This window comes from Nestor notabilis, unplaced genomic scaffold (assembly GCF_000696875.1).
Source record: "Nestor notabilis isolate BGI_N333 unplaced genomic scaffold, ASM69687v1 scaffold4252, whole genome shotgun sequence".
Lineage (NCBI taxonomy): Eukaryota > Metazoa > Chordata > Aves > Psittaciformes > Psittacidae > Nestor > Nestor notabilis.
This window is the reverse complement of record NW_009916821.1, coordinates 7,168-29,729: the sequence shown is the minus strand read 5'-3', so window position 1 is coordinate 29,729 and position 22,562 is coordinate 7,168. Positions and strand designations below refer to the sequence as shown.

The window sequence follows — 22,562 nt, the reverse complement described above, 5'->3', positions numbered from 1 at the left end:
CCTAAATGAGTAAGGTTAGACAGTAGTTAGAATCATAGAATGGTTTGGGTTGGAAAGGACCTCAGATCATCTAGTTCCAACCCCCTGCCATGGGCAGGGACACCTCGCACTAAACCATGTCACCCAAGGCTCTGTCCAACCTGGCCTTGAACACTGCCAAGGATGGAGCATTCACAACTTCCTTGGGCAACCCATTCCAGTGCCTCACCACCCTCACAGTGAAGAACTTCTTCTTTATATCTAATCTAAACTTCCCCTGTTTCAGTTTGGACCCATCACCCCTTGTCCTATCACTACAGCCCCTGATGCAGAGTCCCTCCCCAGCATCCTTGTAGCCCCCTGCAGACACTGGAGGCTGCTCTGAGGTCTCCAACAGCTTCTCTTTTCCAGGCTGAACAGCTCCAATTTTCTCAGCCTCTCTTATGGGAGCTGCTCCAGCCCCTGATCATCCTTTGGCCTCCTCTGGACTTGCTCCAACAGCTCCATGTCCTTTTTGTGTTGAGGACACCAGAACTGTGCACAGTACTCCAAGTGAGGTCTCACAAGAGCAGAGTAGAGACACAGGATCACCTCCTTCGACCTGCAGTAGTTGCGGTCACCTACAGCCTGTTTTCCTTCTGTGCTGCTAGCCAGCATATCCACACACCACACAGCACTGCTAATGGTCTTCTGAGCTCCATTAATCAACCATTTGTTGTTAATAAATAGTCCCTTAATATAACATTTGGCTATTTGGGGTATTCTGGGACCACCCAACAAGCTGATATTTTGCATTTCCAAGAAGACACTTCCAAACAGAAACCTAAGAAGTGTGTTGTAATCCTGAACACACATGAAAGCACATTGTGCAGGCTCAAATAAATATTATACTGCAATGTTTTTATTAGTAATTTTCAAACAGAGCAGAAGATCAGCTGAGCTCAGTAGCAAACACAGCTCTAACCAGTCCAAGATGACCACTAGGACTAAGGCACGTGGCACATGAAAGCAAGAGAAAAATGTATTCAGAACAATTGTGTTTGCTTTCATCTTGTTTTTCCACACCCATTAGGAGGAAAAAAGCAGCCTAGGTGACCCTGGTCAGAAGGAAATGCTTTTCAAATGCCTGTGTCTCCACTCCACTTTTAGCTGCCAGAAAAAATAGGAGCTGAAAGAGAGCATCAGGTTCAGTTTCCCTTTATCCAGTTTTAGGGGTTTGGACTTGAATCTGGCATCAGTTGCACTACCAAAATAATCCCCACATTTCCAAAGTCCCTCTATCTGAAAGATATCAGCAAGATGAGAGGAGTGGAAGATGTGTTGCAGGGGGGCACTGAGTACTTTTGAACTTATTTCTCTCCTGATTTGCAACTCTTTCCTAGCTCCTCGTGCTGAATTGGCCAAAACATGAGCAAAACCCCCTCTCTCTGTTAAGAACACTCCTGCCCTCACTTAGTACGACCCAACATGTCTCTTCCACTTGCAAACTCTACAGCAATGCTGACTTTGGCCTTAAGTACACTCTTTGAATATTTACATTTCTTAAGTTTGAGAAATATGTGCCTCCATCCAAGCACCCACAACCATCCCGTGGTCATGGTCTAAATTAAGAGAGGCACATTCAGTAAATACAGCTCGGTCACAGGGCAGTGTCTAAACTGTCTCCTTGGAACAGGCCCAGGCACTTGGTCATGTGCAGAAACTTCCCCATTCAAAGAGAAGAAAGGAAGAGTCCTGACCAGAGAGAGAGATGATACAAAATTCATGTGGTCAGAGCCTGAGTGGGGTTTTAGATGCAACCATGCCCTTGGTTTGATATTTCCATAGGAGCTTGTGCTGATGGTCTTTGTAGAAACAAGTGCTGAGCACCTCGCCCTCGCTCCATTGTTGTTGATGTTCTCCTGTGTGCTGTAACCCTCACGCATGTGCCCTACTTTGCCACAGGCATTGCTGTGTCTTCTTTAGACCTTTAAAATATGCCAAAAGGCTTCTGTTACAAAAGCTGAGCTCAGGGTATGTTCTCTTATGTGGAACATGCCTGGCATCAGCAGGATGAAGAGAAATTAGACCTGCCCTGAGCCTTTCCTCCAAACTGGAGTTGAAGCTTTGCTGAGTTTGAAGCTTTTCTCTTGGCTTTGGTCTAATTTCCATCCTGCTTCTCACCCTTCTATATGTGATAAGAGTCCCATGAAGTGGAGGGGTTGTCCTCTAGCTTGAGACAGAGCACTAAGGACAGAGAGTACTTGGGGGAGAAAAAGGACCTGGTTTTCAAAGCTGCAGAGCTCCATTCTACAGGCACAAGAGGTTTGACTCAGCTACTGTAGTTCTCACTGCTGGGTGGAGTCACTTGGCCATTTCACAGGGCTTGCTTGAATCAGTTCTGCCACAGGCTTTGCCCTGCATCAGGGTGTGTGTAAGACCTGACCTATAGGCCACGTTGTGATGGCTGCCAACCGTGCAGCAGGGCCTGTGTTCATTGTGTTGCCTTTCTTTCTCCTTCTCCTGCAGAAGCCCAACGCAGGCCTTACTATGCTGACTATTCCCCAGCAAGGAAGTACATCCACACCCTCTGCACCAGCCACTATCTCGACCTCTTCATCACCTTCATCATTGGGGTCAATGTCATCACTATGTCAATGGAGCACTACAACCAGCCAAAGGTAAGAGCCACGCATCAACGTGTTGGCTGTGAAACACAGCAGCATGGGATAGCAGAGGACCTGAGGACCATACACTGTCCCTTTAAGATACCATTGAGGTCTGCAGCCAGCCCTGCCTCCATGGGACCATTCTCTGTTGGTTTTAAGCTTCAGCAGGCTCCAGACTCAGCATTACAACCCATCCAACTCTAGGCCAGCTTTACCATGTGGGAGTCACTTGTCTCAGCCAAAAGCTTGATTTCACTGCTCTTGTGTTAAAAAAACAGAGAATAACAGAGAGTGAACTAAACTTTTACTAGGAAAAGACCAGGCCAAATATTTCCTCTCCAATCCCAGACGTGCCTGCTCCTCATATTGTAAAACAGTCCAGAGTTTTGGAATATTCCACTAACAGATATAAACATAAAGTTAATGCATGCAGAGCAACGTTTCTTTTCCTCAATGAATTTAGAGTAAACCAACTGTTAAGTACAACCCTTCTTTACATATCATAAAATAATCCTTTCTAGCAAAATCTTTGGCATAAATGATACAGCCTGTCCATTTGCTGCATATATTAATGCTCCATTCCATTGTTCACAGAGCTCTAGGCTCAGGATTTACTTTTCTGGTAGTGCATGGTCTGCCAGGTAACCTGCAAATGCCTTCTGGATGCTAAAGCCAGAGGGGCACCAAGCCCCAGGGTAGTGTGTGTGTGTTTCACACCAGCTGACTGGGTGCTGTTCTGCCCCAATAATTCCTTTGCATAACAGCCTTTGTTTCTCATATAAATATTATTTATCCAGGTTAGCTCTTTCTTACCCTTGGTTTATGTTCATGTAAAACAGTGTTGTAAATCTGAATGCAAACCATCACTCAGGCAGCGTGCTTCAGGTGAAACAGTAAATTGTCCCAAATTCTTTGAAGTTACTATTTCATTTTAGACTCTGGAACAAAACTAGGAATTGTAGCACATTGAGGAATGTCTGAAGAACTTTCAGCTCTTGTTCCCAAATGATCAGTGCATGGCCATCCTGCATGGCTGGGCTCAGCAAAGCAGTCACCACACATACAAGATGAGGAGAGCTTTCCTGTGGCCTGAGGCTCCCTCTGTCAACAAAGCAGACGTTGCTTTGCAGACTCTTCTATTGCATTTTCATTCCAATTGTGTCTGGTTTGATGTTCATTGTTGTCATTTTCTTACTGCAAGAGACCTCTGCTACATTTAACTAAATTCCCCTTTCCCCCGTCCTCTCCCCAAATCCCCACACAACCAAAGAGCTGTTTCACTCTGCAATTATCTATTTTAAGGTCCCAACAAGATTCTTTTGCTATTGTTAGCCCACAATTCCAATGAAATCCATTATAAACACTCATCATCTTACAGTATAAACACTGTGGATTCCTGACTTCCGAGGGCAGCTCTGTAGAGAGCATGAACATTGCACCAAATATGGCCATCCTCTGCCCAGCTCTAGAGATGTGACATGGTTCAAGAAGGCAAGATTTAATCCATCTCCAACATTAGTTCTTTTTCTAAGCATTTTAAGCAGAGCCATTGTCCTAAGGATTGCCATGCTGGAATAAAGAAATGATCCATCAAGTCTTTTATTCTGCCCAAGGCAAGACAGTTCAGAAGAAGTAAACTTTATTAGATGGGGAAAGGGTAGAATTTCTCTGTGACCCAGACCAAACAATCTGTGCACTGAAAATGGGGGATGGATAGCTCTTGACTAACATTAGTGCTTATGAGGTTTTTGTTTGCATCAGTGTCTAATCCTTTAGTTGAGTTTTGATGTATGATTTAGTGCAGTTTTGCAACTGAGCTCTTCAAGCTGTTGTGACTTTCCTTCTTATATCTCTGTATCTATGCCATCCTTGTGCCTGCCAGTACCCCCTCAGGGTTGGGCTGATCTAACTGGTGTCTCTCTTTTCAGTCCCTGGATGAAGCCCTGAAGTACTGCAACTACGTGTTCACCATAGTTTTTGTGTTTGAGGCAGTTCTGAAGTTGGTGGCATTTGGGTTTCGAAGGTTCTTTAAGGACAGGTGAGAGTATTTGAAACTCCTTTGTGTTTGGGGTAGAGCTGTACTGACCCAGTTACAAAGCCAGATGCTGGGTAAATGTAGCATTACTGTGATCGTACTACACGCTGTGTGCAAGGAAGAGCAAAGGGCTGTCTCTCCATGGGTGCAAACTTTATAGTCTAGGAGCTAGACATTCTAAGAACTAATGGTGTTGTTTTGCAGAAGGAATTTGGGAAGTCTTACAACATTCTAGATACATTTTTTCCCCCAGTATCTGCCTCTCCACCAGGTCTGACCAGTTCACTTTAGAGGTCAGAAACAACTTGTTGGCATCAGTGCAATCCTGAAGAGTAGTTTTGCCAACCTGAGGTCACAAAGTCCCTCAGAATAAGCCTCCTTTGCAGTCCAAACCAGGCATTTGATAGCCTGCTGCCTTTGTAAAGCCTTTGGCAAAGACAGACGTAGTTGTGTTCAGCCCCACTGCCTTCAGATTCCCACCTGCAAGGGCTTATAGATTTTCTCCTGCCTCACATTTAGCCAGAAACAAATGTGTATGAAAGCACATTGTGGTCTGGTGGGGAGCAGGGTAAGATTGGACACTTTTCCACAAGATCAGCTTGTTTGCTTCCTTTATCCTGACCGTGTGGTTGAATGCTGCAAGGAGCAATATTAGTTATGAGGGTAATTGTGCAGTAAAGATACTCAGTTTCGTCACATCTTGCTGTCTTTCTTGTGCTGGTGTGGAAACCTCAATGAATACCTATAAATCGTGGAGTAGTTCAAAAGCCAGGTGACATAACATGGGAGCAGCTATACTGCATCACAGCAAAGATCCCTCTAGCCTAGTACCTTGTCCCTGAGAGTGGCTCCAAGTGGGTAGTAGAGGCACAGTAGGGACCAGAAGGGACACTTCCCAGTCCCAGCCTACAGCAGCTTGTGGCTCAGAGCTTGACTGTGTCAGCTGCAGTGAGCTGATTTTGTACCACATAGATGATCATGGGCCCAGATGTGAGAGAGGAGAAGCATTTGGGATTTGCTTGTGCTTGTCATTAACAAATAATTCTCTCCTCTTGGATGTCTGTCCATGTGTGATCTTTGTCCTTCCTCTCTTTGTCTCTTAGGTGGAATCAGCTGGATTTGGCCATAGTTCTGTTGTCAATCGTGGGAATCACACTGGAGGAAATTGAGATGAATGCTGCACTGCCCATCAACCCCACCATCATCCGCATCATGCGGGTGCTGAGAATAGCACGAGGTATGGCCTGCTCCATAGGTCTCCAGCCATCCCTCAGACACCTCAGGAAATGGTTTGGCCATTTGTTCTACTCCTGCTGTTTGACTTGAGAGCAGTCAGGTGATGAGGCTGCAAAATCAGTGTCAAATCAGTGACAAGCTGGGGGGGTTCATAGGTGTTTTCAATGGCACCTTAGATTGGTCTCTAATTCAGATTTGGGATCACAGACCTTTTATACTCAGCAGACAAAAGCAGAAAGCAGAGGAGAGGATCAGAACTTGAGATGATGCTCTTTACTGATGAAGTGTCTCCCCATCGCTCTCCCATTTCCCTGCTTGGGCACAGTGGAGGTTTTGTGGCTTTTGTTCCATTTTACTGATGTCCTTAACATTAACTGGGGTGTGAAACAGTCAGGATGCTCAGATGTTCTGTGGGCCCTGCTAGCATGAGTGAGCTTGCCATCTGTATGAATAGAAGCAAGAGAGATATAAACCCTCCCTACAAGATCTGAACCTAGATTTCCTTTATGGATTTTGCTCCAAATATTCCCTAGCCCTGCTGACCAGGATTTGATTCTCTTAATAGTGCTGAAACTGCTCAAAATGGCCACTGGGATGCGAGCCTTGCTGGACACAGTGGTACAAGCACTTCCCCAGGTAAGCTCCCAGACTTCACCCATGCCCACTTTGTTCCCCTTGACAGACTTACGCCTTTTGGGTCTGGGGACCCCTCTTTGGTGAGCACTAGAAGCCACCTGTGCCTTGGCAGCAGTGTTGCGTGTTTCTGAGTGTTAAAAGCTTGAAGTGGGGCCCCAAATCACCATATCCTCATGAGCTGCAAGAGAAACAACAATGCTGCCAGTCTTAATAATATTTGATAGGATCCTTCAAGTGTTCAGTTCCTGGGACTGCTTTTTTATGGATACATTTATTTGGAAAAAGAAGGAAAAATACTTTTTGCTGACTTGCACTCCTCCCTCAAAAAGAAAGATCTGAAGCACATCGGAATTCCAGGAAGCTTAGGGTTCCTTTGTTTTTGAAATCTTATGCTATTTAAGCTGTGGTCTGCCAGTTTGTGGGTTTAATGGTCTGTGTCCCAATCTTTCAGTCTTTAGAGTCAGCTCAGCTGCCTACACATTCCAATTTCATATATCACCAGGATCCTGTATCCAGGTGATATATATTCCAGACATGACTGGAAACATTTACTGCCACACTTTACCCAGAAGTGAGCACTAAAAAGAGGTGCAAAGCCATCAAGAAGGAGGCAGAGGAGCTCTGCAGCCTTCTCTGAGCTGGCAGTTCAGAAACAGAACTTTTACGATGCGCAAGGATGGTCAGACAAGTCCTTAATTTTCAACCCCTCCAAAACATCCCACAGCTGAATCACTGGAAGGGGTTTATGAGTGGCTCTACTCTGTCCTGTCTAGAAGGCAGTGAAGTGTGTTCTGGTATGGACTGGGAGAGCCAGGCCTCCCCTCTCCCAGCCCCACAGGCACAGGGAGATGGCAGCACACCATGGTGGGCAGTCACATCCTGATCAGCTTCAGCTGCCTGCAGAGGGATCACATCTCAAAGGCAGGATGGTAGCACTGTGGCATGGCCAAAAGCAGACACCACATAGACATCTCTTCCAGAATAGGAGTGGCCATATGAGAATCAGTAGAACTAGTAAATGTAATTACCCAAATATACCCCTATGAGTTAGTTGCTAAGTACAAAGAAGCCTGTGGTCTGTTCAGAATGAACTGGAAAACGAGGGGAATTTCTTCTTCTTGGAAAGACCCATTTACTTTTCATCACTGTCATAAAGATGTTGCTAATCTGAGACATTTGCTCTTCAGCATTCAGATTTCCTTCTCAGTGAAGGCTTTTGGCTGAGACTAAAGCATGGAGTTTACCAGCCTGACCCCTGTTTTGGCATTTCAAGAAACTGTTTGATTTGTGTCTATTTCTTCTTCTTTCAAAACCATTGTGATTACAGAGCGTATTTTCTCTTCTCTCCTTATTTTCTCTCCACCCCAAACAATAGGGTGGCTACAGGCCAGGCTTTTTGTTTCCTTAGGGTGATTCTGCAGTTTATATTCAATCCAAAGTCTCTTGTAAAGGGGAATCCCCAGGGATATTCCAGGCAGATCTTGTGCAGATAAAAATGCCATTTGGTCCTCCAGTGAAATGCAGCAAATGAGAAGAGAAATTTGGGAAGACCTCTCTGACAACAATCACTCTTCATAAAGCTGCAGCTTGCATTTAAAAGGCAAGGGCAGAGCTCCTACCCCCATTAAAACCACAGCTGGAAAATCCTTATTTGAATGTGTCTGCAAAGTGACAAGAAAAAATCCTTTTCTGTTTATTCATTAAGGTTTTCAGGGAAATGCTTTGTCTGGTGCATGTAAAATGACCATTTATGGGCTTACAATGACAAGGTACTGTCATTGCTCCACACTTTTTCTCTTTTGTGGGTGATTTGCATCAGCTTCCTATTTTATTCAGCAGCTTGAGTAATACTTAGAGAACCAACAATCACCACTCAGTACGAAGCAGGTTTTCAAGACCTGTTTCAAGTGTTTTCCTCTTGATGAGCTCTGGCCCCATTAAGGCGTTATAATGAATTACACCACTCATCTGCTTCAGCTGAACATCATCTGGTGGCTGCACTGGTTTTGTAAGCAATGTCTGCTCTGTAAGCCTCCTGTTTGATGGTAATCCTCTAGTCCTTTTCCCATCCCCTGCTTTCCAAAGTGCAATAGTAAAATGTGGAACTTCCCTAGCAAAAATGTGGGTACTTTCTCCTTGTTTTTTCTCACTTGGTCTGTGGATGGCACATTAGTTAAATGCAGGACTGTACCTTATACCTCCTAGAGAATCAGAGTATCAACTAGGGTGGAAAAGGCCTTTAAGATCATGAAGTCCAAGTCTCTGTCTTCGAAGCTTGGAATTCTCCCACATGGACTCTCTGCTAAGAAAAATGTGAAGAACTCCTTGTTCTATCAGTGCCCAGAAATCAGTTTGCTCCTGTCCAGGAGTTTAACAGTTCCTGGTGCTGTAATTCCTGTGCTTATCTCAGCTTCAGCTCTTGAAGAGGTTTTCTGGCATTGTCTAACAGCAGCTGTGGGACAGAAACAAGTCTGCTTTTGCCAGATGCTGAAAACCCACAGTGATTGTGAAGCTCAGAGAGCAAGAACAGAAATGTTTTACCAGCAAGCACTGCAGGTGAGGCAGGTTTTGGAAGATAAGTATGTGCTGCACGCTGGGAGGAAATGCAGAGGTGCCCAAGAGATTGGAATAGCAAAGCAGAAATCAGTAGGTAAAGAAACCACCGTTCTGCTGGATGTTAGCACTGGTGGATACCCAGAGAGGGAGCTCATTCAGTTCAGCCTTGTGGTTGCACCGGTGAGATGACTTTATCCTCCAAGGTTGTCTGTCTGGCCCTTTCCAGTACTGGAATTCACACAGATGACCTCTGTTTTCCAAGCAAACGTGTCCATTTTCTCCTGGGTCCAGTACATAAATTAGCCTGTGTTTTCCTGCTGCCAGGATTATTGCTTTGGCTGGAGAGTGCTGGAGGGAAGATGAGGAGGACTTATGTCCTTGGAAAGGATTGGCAGAGGCTTAGTTTTATGAGAAATTGCTCTTGACAGGCTTCCCAGATTGCTGTGTGCATTGCCTGCATGACCAACTGAAATGCCAAGGTGTGGGCCAGTGATGCAGAAATAATTGATGTCAGAGCAGAAGAGCCACAGGAGGAACTACAGTGTGCTTCAGCCAGCCATTGCAGGAGTGGGGCACCAGGAGACACAGCTTTCAGCAATGCCTCTTCCAGAGCAAGAGGATCTAGAGGGATTTGGGTAGGATCACATAGCTGGAAGTACAACAGAGGAGCAGTAGTGCCCAGGTGGCTGGAGTCCTGTTGTACATGCTCAGTGCAACACCCTTGCCTATCGAGCTGACACAACCTGGCACAGATCTGTCTGCAAACAGGGGCTCTTTACTTAGGGCGTAGGTCAGAGGTTGAGCTCTGGTGGGATATGGTGTTTAGCTACTGCAGTCTCACTTAGGAGGAGGCAAAAACTAACAGCAGGGATGTTTGCAAAAGTAAAGCAGAGACAGCCTCCCCAGGCCATGCACGAGCTGTGGGAGAAGGGGTTTGCTGGTTATGTGGAGAGGAAAGTCACTTTTCTTGCCACATTAAGGTTATTCCAGGGTTTTTGCAATGGTAGATCACAGATCTAGCTACAATGCACTGAGGTGAAGGCTGGTAGCTCCTCACACAGGCCCTTCCTGCTCCTCTGGGTGGGAGGGAGGACTCTGCCTCTCTCTCCACAGCATCCCTCTCACACAGACACTTTTGCCAGCAGCACATAACAGCCAGGATGCCAGACAGGAACAGTTCTGGAGGAATCACAGATACTCACCAGTGTCTCCATCTTCTCTTGTGGCTTCTCTGGGGTACTTTAGGCACCAAAAATATCTCCAAGATGTTCTTCATCTCTGTTTCACTTCCTACAAGCCACAGTCTCCCCTCAACCCTGGAGCCACAGCAAGTGATGGATAGTCCCTGCCTGTCAGAGAAGGGGGTTATCTGTGGTTTTCCCTGCCCAGCCAAAGGCACCAGCCTATATCAGAGGGAATTTGATGGATACAAAGAGCATGGGCTGACCTGTTCAGTGTTGCTAGAGCAGAACCACTTCTCAGAGCCTGCTTGGGTGACTGGCTGCCAAAGTTGAGGTTGATGACCAGAGCTGGATCTTTGCCCCTGATGGAGTCCAGCACAGGCATCCCAGCCTCTGGCTGCTGGAGAAAAGTGTCTGGATATACTCCTGCCCCCTCCCATTCCTCCCAGCAACATGATTCATGCACAATCTTTTTATTGTCTGGTCTCAGAAGATCTCAAAGTGCTTTAGAGACATTTATTCTCCATCCACAGGGGTATTACAAATGGGCACATTGAGTTACAGGAGAGGAATGACTCACTCGAGGTCACAGACACAGATAGAGTCTGCCTTCTCTGCTGCTCAGCAGCCTCTGGCTGACCTTGCTGCCTCCACCTCAGCCCATCTCTGAGAACATGCCCTGGGTCCTTCTCTGTGCTCAGGCCACAGGCTGAAGAGGGACATGTACCAGAGAGCCATGGGCTGGCACTGACAAAATATTGCATCTACCACTGATTTGTACTGATTCAATACAGCCAGAAGCTGCACAAATAGACCACGCAGTCCCATCACCCATCCAGGGATCTTTCACTTGCTGCTGTCACCTGCGTCTCTCTTTCACATAGCCATGTTTCTAAATCAGAGTCAGATGTTCAGTCATTCCCAAGTGCTTCCCAAGAGAAGCATCAGCTGAGTTTGGAACTGCTCTCACCACAGGCAGATGCAACCTCAGACACCAGCAAACACCACGTTAGCAATCAGATGTGTCAGAGTATGCCTATGGCTGTGATGCCTTGAGCCTACACAGCAAAGCCATGAGTGTAAACTGGTTTTTGAAGGACTTGTTATGAGACATATTGGTTCAGTGTGTAATTAATCATGATCTTAAATACAGAATCTTCTACAAATGCACACTAGATAGCAGGCAAATGGCTTATGAGCAAATCTTAGGTCATAACATGCTTTGCATGTCAAGAGATAATAGTTTTGACTGATAACCCAGTAATAACTTTGATGTTAGGCTAAATTCCTTGAAATTTCATCAATGCCAAAAGTTTGTAGACTGATTTATTAGGCATTAAACCAGCAGTAAAATATTCAGCTTATAGGCTGCTTTGAAACAAATCCAAGACCTTCTTCTGCAGTGCTACAACATCAGGCTTTAATATACACTCATCCTAGCACTTTTCTTTTCCTTCCCTTTAATTCCTTGCTCCTTTGCCTCCCCAGCAGTGTATGTGGGTGCATTTGCAGTCCCTGTTTTCTTGTGTTTTCTCATTTGCAGTCATTTTGCAGCCCTACAAAGCAGCAGTGTCTAGCAGAGATGAGTTAGGAAACACTATTGCAGAAGACAGTACATGCAGATGAAATAATCCAGAGCAGCCATCCACATCACCATATTATCTCTATTATTCCCTGGAGGATGGTAATAATGTTGGTGGAATTGCAAAGCTCTATGTGTAGTAGCCAGTTGAAGCTTTATAGCAATTACAGTCTCCACTGGGTGATTTCACTGTTCCCACTTCTTTAATACAAAAAACCTCTGATTTCATAAGTGATATCTGTGTTAATTTTGTGATAACAGGTATCACACTGATAAGCTTCCTAATGAAATTAAGCAGCATGGTCAAATACCCAGCAACACTGTGGCTGTGCTGCCTCAGAGAGAAAAGCTCCCTCAAGCTGAAGGGTTTACTAGAAGATACCTTGGAAATCATGAATCCCTCAGCCTGAGTCCCTGAATCACCAACTTACTTAGTTTTTATTTAGAGATAAAATGATGCTTGTGGCAGCATGTGATCACTCGATCTCCATTACAAGCTGAGAGACAGAAGGCATTTAAAAGTGGCAGGAAAGGTAAATGTGACCAGAGTCAGTTGAAGGTAACATGCAGGTGGTTAACTGGTCGAGTTGCTCTGCCCTTCACGTTCCCTGCCTGTATCACAAAAAAGCCCTGCTCTTTGAGATGTTTTAAAGGCTTAGACCCGTGTAGTGGTTGACTCCAGTGCAGGTAACTGCAGCGCCATTGTTACTAAGAACCTTTGTATTCCCTTTAGCATCATTGCACTTCTGTTGCCATCCCTTTCAGCCACCTTGCAGGGCATGTTAATACCTAATAGTAGCACACCACACAGTGTTTGTACTGCAAGGTGCCTGCATTTAAGTGCTGGTATATGGAATAAAGCTTTTCTTTTGAGACACTGAAAGCTAAAATGCAGGTAGTTGTTGTTGAGAAATATCTGTGAAGTGGCAAGGCCAGGAGAGCTTCACATCTTAGGCAGCATATGTTCCTTTTCTGAAAGCTCTCCCCACCAAGGAAACCTTTGCAAACCAGGCAATTCCTCTTGTGGCTTGAGACATGTCTTGTTAATGTCAATGTCTGAAACCCTCAGTCTTCATGCTCAGAATCTTAAACCTGGCAAACAGAAGGGAAAAGCCCTTAAAACTCAAACCAGAGCAGCAGGTCAGTTAATCTACCACTGCGCTGAAGTGTAGTGCTAAATGCCAGAGGCTACAGCTACAGGTTGGCCAAATTACAGATGAAGGCAGCATCCAGGTGAGTGGAAGGGCAATGGAGAAGCCAGAAAGCCTCAGAGGTTGCTTTGCATGTGGGAATCTGCTCCTTCCTCCACACAGGAGACTTCTCTGAGTCTGTGAAAGGGGACCAGGGTATTGGAAGCCAGGGAAGATGATGATTCCCTCTTTAACTTGCGTTTAAAATGTGATGGAGCAATTTAATTCATGATCTCAATTTGCCTGACCCTTGTTCTGCTTTCTCCTTGTGTAGGTAGGGAACCTTGGCCTACTTTTTATGCTCCTGTTTTTTATCTATGCTGCCCTGGGAGTGGAATTGTTTGGCAAGCTGGGTGAGTAATGTGCCTGACGCGGTTTATTTCATCCGGTTGATGTTTATTTGGTATCAAGCTGTTTCCTTTCTTCTCCCTCTCATCCTTGGGCCTTCCTTAGCTTCACAGCTCACAGTTTGAAGATGAAAGTTTTCCCTTGATCTCAGGGTCACAGATGACACATGAGGATGTAATACAGAACCTGTCTAATGTGCGCATACGCACACACTTAGAGATCTGTCAACAGCACCCTTGGCTGTAGAGGAACTATTTGCTGTTTAAATATAATTGTCCAGCACGAGTATGTTCACAAAGGTGGAATTTTGCTACTTACGGCACAATACGAGTCTGCAAAGCTGGATGGTGATCAGATGTGTGCTGGAGAGATGCCACCATAAACACGTCCCTCCTCAGAGCTTCCACCACACTCCATTAGTTTTCTGCACTTGGCTAACACTGCTCTTCCAGCTGCCCAAGTCTTGTCTGTCCTTTGTTCTCAGCATCACCTTCCCCTTTCCACATAAATCAGGAAGCATCTACTAGTTCCTGATTGTCCAGCACTATTTATTCCGCTGGCTTGAGGATGCTGAGGAGCTGATCATGAATGTGTCCAACACTAAAAACAGAATCAGGTGGAGGAAACTCTACAGCCTTACCTTGCCCAGCTTAGCCAGGCCAAAGCAGTCACTGCCTTTAAACATGCTGTTAGAAGATGCGTCTGCCTCCTCAATGTTTGCATCCTAATTAGGCCTTCAAGAGCATCAGAAGTGCCCTTCCTCCATGATGCTTTTATGGCTGTCATTAATCCCCCTTATGAGCCCAGCCCTCTGCTCAGATTACAGATGCTTGAAAGCAGAATATTTCTTTCAACTAAAGACAAATTATTTTTTCAGTCTCCAACAAATTCAGGAAAAAAAATAAATTACTTCTTCATCCACCCCAAAATGAAATACTGGGGGGGGATTTATTACATATCTGATATATAGGTATGTATTTGTGCAGCCATAAAGGTGAAAAATGTCTTGTTCACAGAAGCACCTTCTGCTGCTCTGCATCCTTTCTGGTTTTACACACACCCCCCTTGCCAGTGTGAGCCCCCAGGTAACCACAGCATGTGTCAGAGGCTGGCAGAGCCCTGACCCTGTCTGGAGCGAGCTGCAGGCAGCCAGCACAGCACTTCCCATCCCCACTGAACTGGGAAATACTTCCACTTCTTTTTCTGGATCACTGCTACTCCCTGTCAGCCACAAGCACCATCAGTGCTCACTCTCCCAAGACTGGTCATTTGTGGGTTGTTGGGTTTGTTTGTTCTTTTGATTTTCCTTCCTATTTGCCTCTGAAATAAATAGCTACTAGTGAAATGCCCTAGCAAGAGACATTGCTGCCTGTGTAATGAATCTGTGTTTTATGGAAAGAGGGATATGTTCCATTTACATTCATTAGTAAATTAATTCTCAGGGGAAAAATGTCAAATTGCTTCATTTTATCTCAGTGAAATATCCCTCATGGTAGATGTACCCTGTAAAATCTAATCAAGACAAGGACATAATCAAGAGACAAAGGGTACTGTAGAGCAGTATTTGTGGAGACAGCTCAGCAAGTCTGCTTGTTCCCACCTTCTTTTAGATCTCTTTGTGTTGGCTCTGCCTGTTGGGGTAAAGTCAAGACAAATGTTGGTGGAAGAGGCCTCTGAAGACCCTCACCCAGCCTCCCACTTGAAGCCTCATCAGTAGTAGGTCAGAGTAGCTTTTTCCAGCCAAATCTTGCAGAGTTCCAGCAGCAGAGCTCCCCTTCCTCTCTGGTGACCTGTCCCAGGGCTGTTGGGTCTTCCAGATGAAAACAACCTTCCTAATTCCAGCCTGGATCTCCTAAGCCACAGTGTTACTGTCCATTATATCATCTCCCTCCATGGAGATGAGTTTGGCTACATGATCTCCTCAGTAGTTGCAGGCCACCATGAGATCATCTTAGCAGTCCTCTCTGATGCCATCATGACATGTCTCAGGGTCTCAGCACCACGTCTGGGGGCAGTTCTGAATAAGCACTGGCAAACGTGGCTTCACTGATGTGCTTCTGCTTCTGTCCCCTGCAGACTGCAGTGAGGAAAACCCCTGTGAAGGTCTGAGCCGGCACGCAACATTCACCAACTTCGGCATGGCCTTTCTCACCCTCTTCAGGGTGTCTACAGGGGACAACTGGAATGGGATCATGAAGGTCTGTGCAGTCTCTGTCTGGGTATTTTATTCTCTCTGTGGATACATAAGATACAGATTTCAAACAAATTTAGACAACTCTTGTGTGAAAACACATTTTCGTTTCAAACATCAGAATTAAACTTCCCCATTTAAAATCCAGGTTTATTTCAAGTGATAATTTGTCCTAAGTCTCACTTGATCTGAAATGTAATGCTTTTTAACATATATATAATACTTCAGGAAAATTATGCCAGTTCCTGTGGCTGAGGGGAGTGACCATGAACTCTGTGGCCTGTGCCTTTGGGATATAACATCACTCTTTGTTTTGTAGATGATGTAATTCAGTGTCCATATTATCTTCTATCCATCTATAAGCCATTGTGTCTCGGATATGTTATTCTGTTGTTTCTGTATTTGGAGCCCAAGCAGAGCCCCAACACTTATTAATCCCTCATCTTTCCCTCTCTGTTGCAGGACACTCTGCGGGAATGCACTCGGGAAGACAAGCACTGCCTCAGTTACCTGCCTGTTATCTCTCCTGTCTACTTCGTCACCTTCGTCCTCATCGCACAGTTCGTCCTAGTCAATGTGGTGGTGGCAGTGCTGATGAAGCACTTGGAGGAGAGCAACAAGGAGGCCAAGGAAGATGCTGAGATGGATGCTGAGATCGAATTGGAGATGTCCAGAGGAGCAACCACCTCGGCCACCAGTGGGAGCAGAGGTGCAGTGGCCCCAGAGAGCAGGGCACCCTACAGAAGTCAGGAGACCACAAAGTCAGAGTCAGCGCTGCAGGTGAAGCATCAAGCCCTGGTAAGAATTCACACAAAGCATCTGCTCATGTTGTGCTCAGGGTAGAGAGGAGACAGTTCTCACCAGCCACTGCTGTCTGATCGTCAGGCAGCCAGACCCCAAGTGACACAGAGCCAAAGAGGTAGGAGACAAGGCAGCTTTCCTGGGTCCCCCTTGTGGCAGAGATGTCACCACCACCGCCACATCTCGACTCATCTCAGGCAGGCTACCTGAGGTGGAAGGCTGCATGAAACCTGTTTTCCAGGGCTAACACTGTCCTGACCATTGTTCTGGGGGCTGGTTGAAAGTCCATCTCTTGCCATTTCCAGTTCATTCAAAGGTTCAGAACTGTAACAGTTCATTTAAGTTCAGAACTGTAACAGCCACAGGTCCCTGTCTGCTCTTCCAATGCATCAGTCCTTGTTATTTTAGCATGGGCCGCAGCCCCAGGGAATGCTGGCAACCCCAACATGGATGGCATAAATTCCCTTCACACAGACACAGATACATTGCTCAGGTTCTTTTTAATCCCAATTTGGGATTTCCAGAGGAACCTCAGGCAAATCATAGTGTGCAGCTCAGGAGGGCACGTCTGGCACTGGTGCAGGCACGCAGCCTTCCCACTGCCTTGTGCTCTGCTTAGGGCATGGCTGAACTTGGAGCCTGGGAATTGTCAGAGCCCCTCAGCAAGAACCTGGAGGTTCCTGGGCTGATATTGCAGACACTGCTGCTCTCTGATTTCTGTTAGTCCTCTAGAAAGGGCAATCAGAAGTTGGGGGGAAGGAGGGGCACAAGATTGTCTCAATTGTCTCATCCCTGTCAGCTGCACGTGATGAAGAGTGAATACCAAGTTGCTTTGTCACCATGACCGCAAATAAATCTACTGCAAAATCAATGGGGAAATTGAGATTAAATTACATTAATTTTTTGTACAATCTATCAGACTCTGTTAAGTCAAGTAAGGAGAAATTTACTTACACAGCAATGGGGAACTCACTCACTATTTGAATATAGTTCCTAATAGACTTTTCTGCAGGAAAAGGCACCATAAACACTATGGTCAATTTATTGCCTTTCTACTTGGCCTGACAGGGATCCCACAGTGAGTAGGCTCCCACCTTGCACATCCCTATCAGGTGCCTGGGATCCTCCCAGGCCCTCAGGCTGTCTGTAAGGACCTAACCCCCCCACTGCCTTCTCAGCCAAGCTCAACAGGGTAAAAGCATTGAGTAATTTATCTTGGGATGTTTCTTTTTAGGGATCTGAGGAAAGACATCTGTAAGCCAGAAATGGATGGGGAAAACAGATCTAACCAGATCCTTGGTGACCACCAGACTATCCAGCGAGGAATCTCAGGCCCAGCTTTTGGTAGCAAATAGGGAAAACAGCCCAGGAGAACAAAGCAAAATACATCTAATATAAGACACGCAGCTGGGAAAATGTTTTCAATCAGTCACTGGGAGCTGACATTAAAGGAAAAGCAAGTGATTAGTTGTACTTTAGGAATTGCGAGGGGAATGTGTCTAGAACAAAAGCCCTGGAGCCAGGTTGCAGGTCCTGTTCCAAGGGCTCCTGCTCCCCCAAAACTTGGCCATGTCATGGCACCACCCCTCACAGCTGCCCCATCAGCACTGCAGAGACATGGTTTGAGTCCCTAAAGCTTCCTAAGGCCCCAGGATAAATCTGCCATCAGGTGCCTGAAGTGGCAAGAGCCTCAGAGAAGCAGTGAGGGGTCAAGTTTAAGGTTTGTGACATGCTCTGTCCAGGAACTTACAACCAGACCCATTTCACAGCAAGAGCAAACACAGGGAAACCCCTTTCCTACCCCCAAACAGGCTCCACAACCACATACATGCTGCCATCCCTCCTTCCCTCTGCCTCCTGCCACGTAGCTGTCTTCTTCTAGGGTCAGTGGTGCCCAAAATACCTCACGTTTTAGGAGAGAGGCCATGAGGTTTGCAGTGCTGTTAATGTCTATGTTTAAATGCCTGCCTGTGTGTGTGTTTTGGGGAGATACTACATGAACTTCCAGCAGCTCTGGGTACCCTCTTGTCAGCATGGCCAAGGACTGGCCAGTTTTGCCCATCTATCCCAGAGTAGCTTTGAGGAGAAGGGCATCACCACCCAGGCTGGGCTGAAAGCATCCCTAGAAAAACAGGAGCAGAACAGTGTGAGAAATGTTGGCTTTCTCCTGTGGTTAGAGTGGGCCCCATTTTCCTGGACCTTACTTTTTCTCTGCAGTATCCAAGAGTCGACTTAGTGGTGGGTCACTGATGCCTCATTTTCACTCCAGCTGCAACCCGAGCTCTTCACCGAGCCAGCACAGCGTAGCTTTGGTATCCTGTTGCAGTCACCAGGGCTGCAGCCCCTCTGCAAGATGCCAAGAGGAACATCTGCACGAGGCTGTAAACCAAAAAGCAGACAAGAAGGAGATGGCTATGAGCTCACCACCAGGAATGACCCCCTCTCCCTGTCTCCTTGCTTTGCAGGGCAGTGCAGCCTCCCTGAGGCCACAGGACTCTCAGAACCTGCTGACTGTCCGCAAGATCTCCGTTTCCCGAATGCATTCCTTGCCCAACGACAGCTACATGTTCCGGCCAGTGATGCCAGCCAAAGCCCCTTTCCCCCTCCACGAGGTGGAAATGGAAACATATCCCTGCAAATCCCAAAGAGGTACTGCTTGTGGAGTTTTCCCTTCCTTCTCCTAGCTGAAACCATGGGGCAGCAGGTACACGTGGTGGTTAGATGGCAAGTAAGCAACCCATACTGAACGTGGGCTGAGACAGAGCTCGCTTCCTTCATGTGATTCCATCACCGTAACTGCCCAGTTTCATGTTTTCAGCACCTCCCTGCACTTTCCCAGGAAAAAGCTGGTGGCTCGGGTGTTTGACTGGGGAGAAGTGGAGCTCCTCAGCACTGTCAGGTGTAGAGGACAGGCTGTTAGCTGAGGAAAAGGATGTGAGCTGCACATGTCTTCTGATCAGCCCTGACATCAATAAAATCAACATGAATAAAAGCCAGAGTCAGTGTCACTTCCTGACAGGGCTCCTTTACAGCTATTTTTTCGGGCAGTTTTAAGTCTCAGAACAGTATCTTTTTAGCATGGTACATGGAGTTCAGAGATGCAGGAGTTTCTTTGGGAGCCATAAAGATTAGAAACCAGTCTCTAGTGCTTCCCCAGCCTGGCCTTATAATGAATCTCGGTGTAGAGACCCTGCACTCAGGGAGTCACGAGCTACACAGAGCCTTTGAGTATCCATTTACCCAACTGCATCCAAATACATTACCCTCAAAATGCCTTTCTGTCATCTCTTTTGTCGTGCAAGTTGGTTTGAAGGGGAAATCAATAGAAAGAAAATATCTGCCGCCCTAAAAGCCCATGTGCTTCTTGAGTGGCTCCCAAGGACTCACCAGCCTGGTTTCCTTCGATGCAACATTGTTTGAAATGCAAGAACTGCTTGGACAGATGAGTAAAGGGTTTGCAAACCATGGTGGGGCTGGCAAGATCCGCTCTGGTTTCATTGGGTGAAGTAAGTCTATATTTGTTCAACCTCTCTGGATACCAGTTAATGTTCTCTGCTCAGTATTTAGTATTATTTCACCTGCAAATTCTTTGCTAAGCAAAGAAAACAGAGGTTGAGTTTCATGGCTGCACTACTGGGGATGGTTTTCATCTCTGTAGTGAGTGTAAATCAGGATTTATACCACTATAAAACTGCTGTGATGTTGGCAGAGGTGGGGAGAACTCACCAAGAGCACTTGAGCAAGGGATATGGCAGGGGTTTACCTGCATCCAACCAGCATCAACCAGAGCTGTGCTGCTTCTGAACTGAGCAAACTCTGGTTTAAGTCTCAGTCCCATAAGTTACATGCAAGTAAAACCGAGCATGTGGAGACTCACCTTAGCATTTGTGCTTTCGTGGACTTCTGAATGTCCGTTAAGTTGCCTGGTCTTCCAACACTTCAGTGCGTACACAGGGAAAACACTGGGACATGACCAGATCTTGTGTTCTTTTGGTCTTAGATGCAGTTTCTTGATTTACTAGAAAACCAAAAGAGAAAACACACAAATCCAGAGATATTCAGAGTTCCCAACTATGCAATTTAAGAGTGGTTTGGGGTTTCCTATACAAGAGCTAGATGGAAGGCTTCCAACAGAAGGGAATTCCAGCTAAGCACACGGAGGAGAGCATAAGGGTTTGATTTTATGACCATGTTTGTGACAGATTTTATGACAAAGTTTTTCTGCATCATAAAAAGCATTCTATAAAGCCTGGATTAACACATGAACAGCACAGGCAAAAGATTTAGAGAGAAGTCGGGTGGGGAGCTCATTGCTCTGCTCTTTCTGTGGTGATCTGGAAAAAAGCTGCAAAAGAAAAATGATTAAACACTAACTTTTCTTTCTTCCCAACAAGAAATCTCTTTCTGAAACACAACTGCAATCTGTCTGGATGGCTTTTTGTCATAGGTTCAAGTTCTCTGACCTCTGGGCGAGATCTCTTGAAGTGATGGATAGCTGTGTTTTGAACGTGGAGCTGCAATGTAGAAACAGACGTTGGCTTTCAAGCTAATGAGGACAATAAATCCTGCAGCCAACAAAAATAAAAAGGCAAAAGATCTTTCAAACAAGGCTGAACTGCAGTAAAGCAGCACCACAAAGGGGCTGGGGAGGAGGAATCGCCTTTACACTCAGCCAGGGGACTGGGAGCCTTCAGGAAGAGAATGATTCCTGCCTCGTACATGAGCTCAGAGACTGCCGAAGCACTTGAAGGCATCTTCGTGCTGCTGATCAGACCATGTCCGGCCAAGGGCTGCCTTGGTGGGGGCAGTGTTTGGGCTGCAGTGAATGGGCAAACTGCCCTGTGCATCACTGGTGCCTGCTCCTGGAGCAGGCAGTGGCAGGGTGCCCACTGGCTGCTCCAGGCTGTAGGTTAGACCTGGAAGTGGAGCTGTGGAGGCTCCCAGGGAGCTGAGCAGGGCTGCTCTTGCCTCCGTGTGGCAGAGCAGTGTAAGCATCCCTGGCAGCACTGCAAACACAACCCAGGCATCCTGACAGACTTCCCAGATCCATGTTCTCCAAACAGGCAACATCCTTTCGCAAATCCTCCCAAATCCATGCTACCAGGAAAGTGGCAATGGCAGGGTTTCAAATGCCCTTCATTTGCTGCCATGTAGTTCCTGGTGGCCACCATCTACCCTGAGAGTTGCAGTATCTGCAAGAGAAGACCCTCTTACCTGTTGTCTGCCCCAAACCCCATGTGCCCCAAGCCAGCTGTGGTGGTGACTGCTCTGTCTCTGTTCCCCAGGGTCCATCACCTCCATCCGCTCCCAGCCTGTGGGAACATGCTCCTCTCTGAGAGTCCCAACGGAGTCCCTGCAGCTGGCAGTCCGTTCTCCCAACCACTGGAAGATCCTTCCCCCCCACATCACACCTCGATCTCCTACTCTCAACAAGCTGCTGTGCAGACAGGTGAGAGGCCAAGAGCCTGCAGAGGTAAACTTCGTAGTCACCTGGGTCCTTCCCTTCTTTACCAGTGGCCTTTGGGGTTTCTTTTACTGGAGCTGAAAGTAGCATTCTCCTTTTTAGAACAAAATGTTTCTGGTGCCATAAATGTTAATATACAAGTGACACACAGGAGAAGGCCCTTTGTACCTACTATCATCTTTCTGGGTGTGCTATTCTATGAAGGAATAGCTAAAGCATAGGAAGAAGATGCCCAGTTCAGCTTTACCAGTGTGGTGGGAAGCCTGCAGTCAGCCCTACACCCTCTCTCTTCAGACAGGGTGCACTGACCCAGAATTTGGTGCATAGAGCAAGCCCCAGACTGTGCAGAAAGACCCAGCAGATACAAGCTCTGCACACGGAGGCTCTGGGTCTGCTTGTGAGCAAACCTTTTGTACAGGGAGGTTCTGACAGGGACTGGCGCGATGGGGCAGGGATGGGGTGATTCAGGGTGTATTAGACCCACCAACCGTTCTGCCACGGGCCGTGTTCCACCCCTGGAAGTGCTCCTGACCCAGCACATCCCCAGGCTCTCTCCCCACCTCTCTCTCCTCACCTTCCAGGAGGCCATTCAAACAGACTCCATGGACGGGCAGACGTCAGACCGCAAGGACAACCTGCAAGCAGAGCCTGGAGAGACGCTCCCATCAGCAAAGCAGCCCCAGAGCACCCTGACCCTCAGCCCCCTTCATCCCAC

At 46.6% G+C, this 22,562-nt stretch overlaps 1 protein-coding gene across 1 annotated transcript in view; it reads left to right on the top strand.

Moving 5' to 3' along the window:
- The window catches only part of LOC104413692 (voltage-dependent T-type calcium channel subunit alpha-1H-like), a gene marked incomplete at its 5' end in the record, with an annotated part of 74,448 nt that overhangs the window by 50,885 nt on the left and 1,001 nt on the right, over positions 1–22,562 (top strand). The window contains 10 exon segments of the mRNA XM_010024758.1: positions 2,464–2,639; positions 4,556–4,665; positions 5,766–5,899; positions 6,464–6,534; positions 13,318–13,396; positions 15,468–15,589; positions 16,045–16,380; positions 18,849–19,032; positions 21,669–21,832; positions 22,429–22,484. Coding sequence (XP_010023060.1) covers positions 2,464–2,639; positions 4,556–4,665; positions 5,766–5,899; positions 6,464–6,534; positions 13,318–13,396; positions 15,468–15,589; positions 16,045–16,380; positions 18,849–19,032; positions 21,669–21,832; positions 22,429–22,484 — 1,432 coding nt within the window.